The sequence below is a fragment of the Aquarana catesbeiana genome, linkage group LG12 (assembly GCF_042186555.1).
Source record: "Aquarana catesbeiana isolate 2022-GZ linkage group LG12, ASM4218655v1, whole genome shotgun sequence".
Classification (NCBI taxonomy): domain Eukaryota; kingdom Metazoa; phylum Chordata; class Amphibia; order Anura; family Ranidae; genus Aquarana; species Aquarana catesbeiana.
The window spans coordinates 181,220,660-181,232,154 of NC_133335.1; the positions used below are offsets into that span (position 1 = coordinate 181,220,660).

Below are 11,495 nucleotides of genomic sequence, written 5' to 3' on the forward strand. Positions count from 1 at the left end.
ACAAAATTCACATAATCTTCCTGATTTTGCAGCACAACTCTCAAGACAAACTGCACCAGCAACTTCTCTTGATGCCCAATCTTCTCTTGCGGGTAGTCAGTCACTCCAGCTGAATCAACAATTAAGCTCTGCTACTTCAGCACCTCAGGCCACAAGCAGCTCTCAACAAGAGCTGCAGGCAAAAATTCTCAGTCTGTTCAACAGTGGAGTTTCTACTTCATCTAACCAAGTTAACACTGCAGGTTCTGCTGTCTCAAACCAGAACTATGGCAATCTATCCAACACTCAGCAACGACCAGCAGGATCAATGGATGCAGGACTTCTTGGTCCAGCCCCACAAAGATCTCAGCCAACAGCAAGTCATATTTCTAATACCATGGGTGCAGGATTAGCAATTAGAGGTGCAGCACCTCGACCTGGCCCATCTCCTCAAATGCAGAACCTGTATGGACAACTTCAAAATCGTGTCCAGGGACCTGGCAATGTTCCAGGTCAAAGACCAGGAGCATCGTCTGGTATAAATGTTGACAACCCTAGTGTGCAGAAGGCTTTAGACACACTCATTCAAAGTGGGCCTGCACTCTCTCATTTGATGGGTCAGGCAGTAGGCCAGGCTCTTCGTGGTGGGCCTACGCAACAGCCTTCTATGGCATCATATCCCCGTCCCTTTTAGTGGAAAGGTGCCATGTACATTGGTCTCCTTGTAGACATAATTTAGTAGTGCATTTCATAACGTAAGAAATTGATGTATTTCTTTCCTTCACCATTTATTGGTTCATAATTTTTATATCATGCAGGGTCTAACTAAATGTTAAATATTGTACGCCGTTATGGTCTACAGACAAGCTCTGAAGAATTTCTTCTCTTTGCTCATCGGTCACCAAGAAGCTTGCATTTGTGAAACGGTTTTGTGAATTGTAATTTCCAGCACTGTTATGTTATTACTTGGAACTGTATTTCGTTGCAGCCTTTTTTTAGTAAAAAGTTCCACTACAAAAAAAGCTTTCTTGCAATGATTACTAAAGGGAGGGGGGTGTGTGTGGACAGTTCCAGTCTGTTTTTCCATACCATTTCTTAGGTGTCCAATTCACTGGTAATCCATTTCTCATCAGTATATAAAAACAGGATGTAGTTAATATACATTTTGCTGTATTTCAATTTTACATCCCCAGGTTACTGAACTTTTACTCATTCTTGTGTCATTGTGCACACGCATTTTAATTTTGCAGCAGTAAGTTCAGTAATCTGTTTCTCTGAGTTGCAAGTCAAGACATTGGGGTTGATTTGCTAAAGGCAAATACTGCGCTTCACTTCACAAAGGTAAAGAATACCCAGTTGGGTGCAAGGAAAATAAGACCGCATTTTTGCTTGCACATGATTGGGTGATGGAAATCAGCAGAGCTTCACCACATTCCTTAAGCTCTGAGGGAAATGAGTGCAACTGTACTTGCAAAGTGCATGGCCTATTTTCCTTTAGTAAATCAGCCCCATTGAGTTGGTAGGCAAATTAATTTTTTTGTTTTGTGGTACGTTGCAGTTCACCTTAACCCATGTTAATGCACCAGGGTCAGGTCTAGTTTAATGGGGTGTGTTGGTGCCCATTCAAAATGAATAGGCTACCTTTATGCAATGCATGTTAACGTGGCATAATCTGCGTTAAGGTGCATATGGTAATAAATAGCAAAAGGCTAAGGGGCCCTTTAATGGTGGGTTTTACCATTGAGTACCATGGTGTTCTTGACACCTAAAGGCATATTTCACCATCAATCCAGCACTATGCTATACCCTACTCTACCTTTTCAAAAGCTGCCTTCGTATTGCCCTTTATACATTTTAGCATAAATTCTCCCTCTGTGGAATTTGACCCTGTTGTTGCCCTGCAAATAGGAGCCAGAGCTATGCAGTCACGTGACTACATAGGCAGAAAAGAGGGAAAAAAGTTATTTAAATTGTGCCTTTTTGCTCAAATGTATGAAGGGCAATGGGGAGGCAGCATTTAAAAGGTGTATGAAATAGCCTAAGCCACTTCACAGCCCACTCTGAGTTCAAACCATCCTGCCTCCACCCGCTGACTAATTGTTGTATTAAAAAAAAAAGCGTTGCCCTATCCTAAAGCCTTTTTTTACTTACCTGTCACCATGTGACAATCCAGCCCAAATCCCCATGGGTACACACAGACCACATTACAAGTGCAGTGTCAAGTAGATCTACCCAGTCAGGCCTTGAACAGAGTAAACGCAGATGCAAAGTACACAGTACTTTTCCAGTGTAAGTGTAATTTTGTGCCATCACCACAGATTACAGCATCGATTGATGTTCTTTCATGGAATGCATTGATTCGTGTATGTGCAGGCTTGCTGTTGGATAAAAACTGGGGTCTTATTAAATATGGTGGCCTGGTTGGCAAACAAGTAGAATGTGCTCAGCAATATACAGAAGGCAGGGAAAAGCTGTATTCGCAAAGATCTTATCCTCCTCCTGGCTGATGTCAGCAGGGGATTCTCGGCCCCTCCCATTGTACCTGTCAGATTAGGAGAGGGAACAGTGGGCGGTCACGTATCTTTTAAAGCACATACAGTGGAGACATAGCATTATCTAACACAGGGGATTGCCTGAAAATTAATGTGGGTATACAACCACTTTACGTTTTTAATATAGAAGTATACTGAGAGGAAGACGTAAGACACCTGTGAGCCCTGGGATATTCAGCTAGCAGGTCTGGGCAACATGAAGAGAGCCAAAAGATGCATTAAAGGGAATTTATCAATTTGAGCAGATAGAATCTGGCAAAGCAAAACTCGCAACAGAAAAAGAACACAAGTGTGGTTACCTTACTGTTCTGGAAACCGCATGTAAATGATTACCTGTAAGTGTAACTCTGCATTTTCCAAATCCTCTTTAGGGGGGGCATATAGGAAGATTAGCAAGAATTAACCAGACTAGGGAGAGCCAAAACTAAAATGTGCACACACTTGGTATTAAAGTGGTGGTGTAAATGAACACAATCTACCAAGCTCTGAGGAAGAGGGCTTGACCCTTAAATATGTAAATATCCTGCACATACTGGTATCTGCTGGAAAAGATGTCATATTGTACATTCAATAGTCCAGTGGATGAGAAAACACAATGAACCCAGAACTACACAATATACCTGTGATTTTTAACTCTTTTTTTGTGAGTATTTTAATAAAAACATTGTCGTCCATTCAGTGTTGTTGCACTAGGCTGGTGCATGCTCTTTTGTTTTATTTAGGGATGGAAAAAAGCTCTCCTCCAACCAGACTGCCCATGAGTATTATAAAAATCTAATGGACCCATCTATATGAGCCCCTCAACAGAGGGAAAACTATGGCAGGAGCCCTAAACTGCAGGGAAAAGTCTGCCATGACAGAAAATCTGACTACACCGTTATACAGAACTGACTCAACAAAGAAACTTTTTTGGTAATTGTAGAACCAGACCCTAGTAAAAGCTTAGTTAATGAAGGGCGTATATAAACCCTTATAGCCCATGTGACTAAACAGAACAGGATTTCTTGAGCATCTATTTAGCTCACCTATTACATACAAATGTGAGCATAACCTGCATATATACTGTATATTCTATACAAGAAAACCTGACGAAGAGCCTTCAGTGCAAGCTGAAATAGACTAGCCTCACCAGAACAAGCATGGACTGACAATATAAATTCACACCATTTACAGAATATAAAGCACATAGAAAATAAGGGTTTGTTGCAGACACTCGCCAAGATTGACCACTCACAACGTATATCTCTGCATATGAATGCCGTAACCGTCTTGTGCTTTGAATCATACAAAATATCTAAACTTTTGTTCCCCACTCTGTAACAATAGCAGACTTCTTATTTCAAATATGTGTGGTGCTTCAGCAGCAAACACATTCCACTGTACACCTACCGCAAGCTTCTAAACCTCTTTTCCATCTAACTTCCATTTGTTTGGAACAAGTAGGGCGCATTAGTTGGGGTCATGTGCACTGCTGTATGCACACAAATCCCATCGTCCATCTCAGAAATGAGCAAGAGAACATTCCTATGTACAGTGCAATCAGAAAACAAGCATAGCCATCCTCAAACAGGAAATCGGTTCATAGTAGCAAAGTATTTGAACCTGAATTGACAATACAGCACAAAATAAAATGGTCATATATAAGGGTTATGATGATAGTAAACCTGTAACGTGTGAATTGTTTGACCTTACACTACAACATGTCTTTGTACAGGGGTATACCCAAAAACACTACATAAAAGCCCTAAAGCTCTACCAAGTCGTAGAAGGTGTTTTACAGTTGGCTACAGGATCGATGCCACCAAAAGTGCATAAGTATAACACGTCATGAAAAAGGACTTAAGACTCATAATATAAACTTGCTACAAAACTAAAAATTGAGTGCTGCAGTGCGAAGACAAGACATTAGCTAAAATGCCAGAAACCTTTTGTAGCAACATAAACTATTGCACCTTCTACTTAGGAAGTCTTGGAGAGGTATAACACAATGGTACAAGATACTGTATATACCAACTGAAAGCGGAGCTCCAGTCTCCTCAGTGAAAATTAAAAGTGGTACAAAAAGTGTATCTGCTGACTTTTAATAAACAGACACTTGCCTGTCCCACAATGCAGTGGTGTACTCACCCCAGCCGTTTTCTCCTTGTGTTCTCCCTCGACGGCACCTTTACTATGGACACACAGCTGTGACAGCTTGCGGTTGCCCACTGCGCATGCACGAGCGGCGCTCTGACTGGTCCTGAAGTCTTCTAGTACCTTTCATGTGTTCTAGAAGACTTCGGGGGGGGGGATTACTTCCGATTGCCTTAGGCGATTGGAACACGAGTGATAGCGGGTACCTGCCAAAATCGGGTAACCGTTCCTCCCCAAAAGCTCCATTTCACAAACAGGAGCCGGGGAGGATGCCTTAAAGCGTAACTTCCCCTTTTGAGTGGAGCTCTGCTTCAGGGCCAGTTCACGCCACATGCAGTCCAGGGTGTTATTTTTTTTTTCTCGATCAAAAATGCATGGATAAGCGACTTATATGGTTTTCAATGGCATAGTTCACACTAGTGCAGTCAGTTCCAGGGAAAAAAAAAGTAGAAACATGCTGCATTTTTACTGTACTGGAATGCAGTAAAATGCATCAAAAACGCACCTAAGAGCCCCAAAAACACACTGGAACACACGTCCTTACTTAGGGCTAGTTCACACCACATGCAGTCCAGTGCGCTTTTTTTTTCTGCTGTTTTAAAAATGCATGGAAAGTAGGTTATATGGTTTCCAATGGCATAGTTCACGCACGTGCAGTTCAGTTCCAGGGCTTTCCAGTTCCAGAAAAAAAAAGTAAAACATGCTGCATTTTTCCTGCACTGGAATGTTGTAAAACTAATCAAAACAGGAAAAAAGGCACCTGAAATGCATCTGGAACGCATCAAAAACGAGCATTCAGAAATGCATCCAGAACGGATCTGGAGTGCATTTTTGTGGTGTGAGCTGGCCCTTAAAATGGTTGTAAACCCTCTCATATACTTTACTATATATATGAAGGAAATAGCTTTAGGTGATACACAGAGATGAAACAAATCTTCCTACATAAGTTTTACATGTACATTGAGGGGAAAAAAGTATTTGATCCCCTGCTGATTTTGTACCTTTGCCCACTAACAAAGAAATGATCAGTCTATAATTTTAATGGTATTTTAACGGTGAGAGACAGAACAACAAAAATATCCAGAAAAAACGCATTTCAAAAAAAAGTTATAAATCGATTTGCATTTTAATGAGTGAAATAAGTATTTGAATCCCCATCAGTCGGCAAGATTTCTGGCTCCCAGGTTTCTTCTATACAGAATACTACAACTGCCATCCTGCTTTGCTCTACGACATCAGTCCTATCTCGGTCCTACATCCATCCAACTTGAATGAACAGGATACTACTTTGATCCGACTTTGTGATAGTATGACTTGTCCTTTGACCAATCAAACAATCTCAGCGTGACAAAAATTCCTTTTACTGCTGCTGTAATCACCATGTTGGATGTCGCAAGTCGGATGGTTAGGACAAATATCCTACTTTGATCCGACTTCAATGATAGTCAATGGGCTGAAGTCGGACCAAAGTAGTGCAGGAACCTTTTTCAAAGTCGGACTGACTTGAGGTGGACAAGTTAAGACGGCTCTTAAAGGAAACCATTGATTTACACACGTCATGCGACATGAGCTTCCAAAGTCGGAGCATATGTCGTACCAATGTGAACCCAGCCTACGGCTGGGTTCACACTGATACTACACGACAGTACGACTATCATCCTACTTTGCTCTGCGACATCAGTCCCCATTGGTCCTACATCCATCCGACTTCAATGAACATGGATCTGACTTTTATCCCCGACAATACCGGGCAGTTTGTGTGATATGAATCTTTATGGGGAACTCCACGCAAAAAAACAGCATGGGTTCCCCCTCCAAGAGCCTACCAGGACCTTCCGTCTGGTATGGATTTTGAGGGAAACCCCATGCCAAAAAAAAAAAAGGCATGGAGGTCCCCCCAAAAATCCATACCAGACCCTCTGTTCTTCCGATGTTGACTCAATGCTCTGTCCCACTCTAATGCTGGGTGTGCAGTGTGCCACTACTTATATTGGCATGGTGCGGGGTCACTGGAGGCTCGCCCCTTATGATGTCACCGCCCCATCATGCCCCAGGCGGTGATGTCATAAGGGGCAGGGCCTCCAGATTATATCACCCAGTGATCCCGCCCCATGCCAATATAAGTAGTGGCACACCATGCACCCAGCATTAGAGCGTGAAAAGTGTTGAGTCAACATCGGAAGATGAACGGAGGGAGAACACAGCAGAGAAGGCCGGGCAAAAGGGGGAGAAGACAGCTGAGGAGACCCGGCAGAAGACAGCCGAGAAGAACCGAAGAGAGAGTGGAGAAGAACCGACAGAGGCAGAAGACGTCAGTGGGAAGACACAAGAGCCGGAGAGGGGCGAAGAGACGATGGAGCTGTCATAATAAATTACTTTACACAGGTTTTTAATGTGTTTTATTTTTGACACTTCTTTTTAGGCGTAGGGGTAGAATGTACCCCATACTCATTCGCATAGGGTGAGGGGGCCGGAATCTGGGGGACACCTTGTTAAAGGGGGCTTCCAGATTCCGCTAAGCCCACAGACCCCGACAACCAATTGCCAGGAAGAGGCCCTTGTCCTCATCAACGTGGGAACAAGGTGCTTTGGGGCCCCAAAGCACCCACCCCCCCCCCCAATGTTGAGGGCATGTGGCCTGGTATGGTTGAGGGGGGAGGCGCTCGCTCGTTCCCACACCCTTTCCTGACCTGCCAGGCTGTGTGCTCGAAAAGGGTCTGGTATGGATTTTGGGGGGGCCACGCCGTTTTTTCGGTGTGGGGGTTCCCCTTAAAATCCATACCAGACCGAAGGGCCTGGTATGTTCTTGGAGGGGGAACCCATACCGTTTTTTTTTACATTTTGTGTGGAGTTCCCCTTCAAGTTCATCAGAGCTCAAGTCACATGCCAAAGTCGGATCAGTCAAGACGGCGATCCAACTTCAGTGATATTCAATGGGCTGAAGTAGGATCAAAGTCGGACCAAAGTAGTGTAGGGAGCATTTTCAAAGGGCCATTTGGTGGTGGGGGATTATGGTGTGGGGTTGTTTTTCAGGGGTTGGGCTTGGCCCCTTAGTTCTAGTGAAGGGAAATCTTAAGGCGTCAGCATTCCAAGACATTTTGGACGATTTCATGCTCCCAACTTTGTAGGAACAGTTTGGGGATGGCCCCTTCCTTTTCCAACATGACTGTGCACCAGTGTACAAAGCAAGGTCCATAAAGACATGGAGGAGCGAGTTTCGGGTGGAGGAACTTGACTTGCTGGCACAGTCCTGACCTCAACCTGATAGAACACCTTTGGGATGAATTAGAGCAGACTGTGAGTCAGGCCTTCTCGTCCACATCAGTGCCTAACCTCACAAATGCGCTTCTAGAAGAATGGTCAAACATTCTCATAGACATACTTCTAAACCTTGTGCACAGCCTTCCCAGAAGAGTTGAAGCTGCAAAGGGTGGGTCAACTCCATATTGAACCCTACGGACTAAGACTGGGATGTCATTAACCACTTGCCGACCAGCTGCCGTCATTATACCACGACAGGTCGGCATGATCCCGCAAATCACCGTAGGTGTACGTCGGCACCTTTAAAGTGGTTGCAAACCCTTACAACACACTTTTTGCTTCGGGTAAGCCTATAATAAGGCTTACCTGTAGCTACCCTGGATATCTCCAAAACCTGAATGATTTTTGCATGTATTTGCATGTGCCAGCGTCATCTGCATTAGGGGCACTGAAGCAATGGCACGCATGTCCCGCCGGAGCGCGATGACGCCGGCTGGAGCGGTGAACGAGGACCGCTGTGGGGGCTTTGATCTAAGGTAAGTAATACATAATGAGCTAGTATGCTATGCATACTAGCTCATTATGCCTTTGTCTTGCAGGTTTTTTTAATTTTTGCTAGCGTTTACAACCACTTTAAGGGCGATAGAAGGCATGCGCCTGCTGCACAGCGGAAGAACCGATGCGCACAATGTCCACCGGCCACCTGCAATTCCGGGCACGAGAGCCAGAACGGGGATGTGTGGATGTAAACACACAAATCCCCATTCTGACAGGAGAGAAGAGAGAGATCTGCTGTTCCTACTAATCAGGAACAGCGATCTGTCTCCTCCTCTAGTCAGTCCCATCCCCCCACAGTTAGAAACACATATGAGGAAACACATTTAACGACTTGATCGCCCCCTAGTGTTAACCCCTTCCCTACCAGTGACATTTACACAGTAATCAGTGCATTTTTATAGCACTGATCACTGTATAAATGTCAATGGTCCCAAAAAAGTGTCTGATCAGTCCGCCGCAGTGTCGCAGTCCCGCTAAAAAATCGCAGATCGCCGACATTACTAATAAGAAAAATAATAAAAATGCCATAAATATATTCCCTATTTTGTAGATGCTAAAACTTTTGCGCAAACCAATCAATATACGCTTATTGCGTTTTTGTTTTTTAACATGTAGAAGAATATATATCGGCCTGAACTGATGAAGAAATGTCCTTTTTTACATTATATATATATATATATATATATATATATATATATATATATATATATATTATAGCAAAAAGTATAATTTTTTTTTCAAAATTGTCACTTCTTTTGTTTTTAGCACAAAAAATTAAAACCGCAAATACCAAATCAAATACCACCAAAAGAAAGCTCTATTTGTGGGAAAAAAAGGATGTCAATTTTGTTTGGGTACAGCATCAACCGACCGCGCAATTGTCAGTTAAAACGACGCAGTGCCGTATCCCAAAAAATGGCCTGGTCATTAAGGGGGGGGGGGGGATTAAAAAATCTTCGGGCTGAAGTGGTTAAAGTTCATGTGCGCGTAAAGGCAGGTGTCCCAATACTTTTGACAATATAGTGTAGTTGTTTTTTTATTCCCTGCAAAGCAGAGAATGAAAACGACTAGATCCCCAGTAAAAGCAGCGCACAGTACACACATAAACACTTGTTAGGCACACAATTAACCCCCTGATTGGGATGCCATTAAAGTTCATGTGAGTATAAAGGCAGGCGTCCCAATACTCTTGGTAATATAGTGCTTAATTCAGATTTCATGACATTAAAGTGGAGTTCCACCCAAAAGTGTAACTCTTGCTTATACACTTCCTCCCCCCCTCCGGTGCCACATTTGGCACCTTTCAGGGGGGAAAAGGGGACCTGTTTTTGACCTTCCCCATTCCGGAAACTGGCCACGGCTTGATCTCCTTGAGGTTCGGCTCACCTTCTTCCCCCACCACTGGGCCAATAAGAAAGCGCAGTGCGCTTCGCGCATGCACAGGAGGGAACCCGCCGTGAAGCCGAAAGGCTTCACTACTAGGTTCCTGTACCAGGAATGGTGGCGGCAGCACCCAGGAGCCGATCCCAAGATCGGCTGGGGTGCCGACATCGTGGGTTCCCTGGACAGGTAAGTGCCCTAAAATTAAAAGTCAGCAGCTACAGTATTTGTAGCTGGTGACTTTTATTTTTTTTCACCCAGGCTGGACCTCCTCTTTAAGTACAAAACGTCATGCAATGGGGTTTACCATTGTAGCATTAACTAGCTGCCACATTAGACAAGTCCTGCCATATAGCACAAGACTTAACTTCGCCTTTCCAAAAAAAAATAAAAAATAGTAAATGCACGTCTTTTTGCGGAAACAAAATGTGCATTTTTTTTTTTACAGCAGCTTACAGAGCATTGCTTCCACGATCAGTGGATTGGAGGTGCAATTTCAGGCTCCTGCACATACTGGCTAGAGCTCTCTGCCCATTCCTCTGTACAGGCAGACAGTTCCTGAGCAGTAGTCAGAGTGAATGAACTACGAGCGTGCTTATCAGCATGCTTGTAGTTCATTGATACTACAAGACTTGCAGTTTATTCATTCACCAATTCCTATGAGTGAATAACGCAGCTGTTTGGGTGGAGTCCCACACAGCTGTGCTGTTTTCAAATTGTGACAGCGGCTGTTGGAAGAAGAACCTATGCCCGCTGTCATCAGGGAGGTGAGCCGAGGTCCTGCATTAGTAAGGTTCTGCATGTTACACCCCGGATAAGGGTGTAACATGCTACTAAAAGTGAACCTATCCTTTAAGGGGTAACTCCACTTTCATGGGAAAAAATAGCAAATAAAAATAAATTAATACAGCATATGCAATTGCTACACAAGTCATATTGTAATTGAATGTAATTAAAAATTACCTTTTTGCTTTCAATATTCAGAGCTGTAATTTTCTGTAAAATGCAATGTGGCAAACTGAAGATCTTCTGTACACAGATGGTGTACAGAACGCCTCCCCCTCCCAAAAATGTTTCCTGTTTGTGTGGTTGGCTTACTGATTTTCCCAAAAGCCTGCACTAAGACATAAGTCAGATTTTGGGCATCATCGGCAACAAAAATTTCATTTTTGGCGAAATACTCCCAAAGAGAAAGCTCGTCTAAAGAGATTCAGACTTTGCCAATTTCCTCATGAGATCCCTCCAAGTGCAGCAGCTGATTGATAATTATAAAGTCACTCCTATTCACATTCACTTTGCACATGGACACAAACCACTCTTCAGAATAACACAAGTTAGGATTCTGCAACTCATTTTTTTAAAATCACTGCCATGTACATAGATCACCCAGAGGGCAATGTGTTTTTTTTTTTTTCAACAAAAGTTGAATTCCTGCAACAACATAGACTTTCACAATATATACATAAGAAACAATCTAAAAGGTTAAAGTGATATTAAAGGTAAAACATATTTATTTTTTAAAATAACAAACATGTCATACTTACCTGCTTTTTGCAGTGGTTTTGCACAGAGCAGCCATGATCCTCCTCTTCTCAGGTCCCACACTGGCACTCCTGCAAGCAGCTTGCAGTG

The 11,495-nt window shown here is 43.2% G+C and overlaps 1 protein-coding gene across 6 annotated transcripts in view; it reads left to right on the top strand.

Annotated features, from left to right (window-relative positions):
- The window catches only part of NCOA5 (nuclear receptor coactivator 5), a 43,940-nt gene extending 42,939 nt beyond the window's left edge, over positions 1–1,001 (top strand). For all 6 annotated transcript variants that reach the window (XM_073606258.1, XM_073606261.1, XM_073606260.1 and 3 more), the window contains one exon: positions 33–1,001. In XM_073606258.1, coding sequence (XP_073462359.1) covers positions 33–673 — 641 coding nt within the window. In that variant the 3' untranslated portion in view covers positions 674–1,001. The remainder of the gene's footprint in view (positions 1–32) is intronic.
- The last annotated feature ends 10,494 nt before the right edge of the window (positions 1,002–11,495 follow it).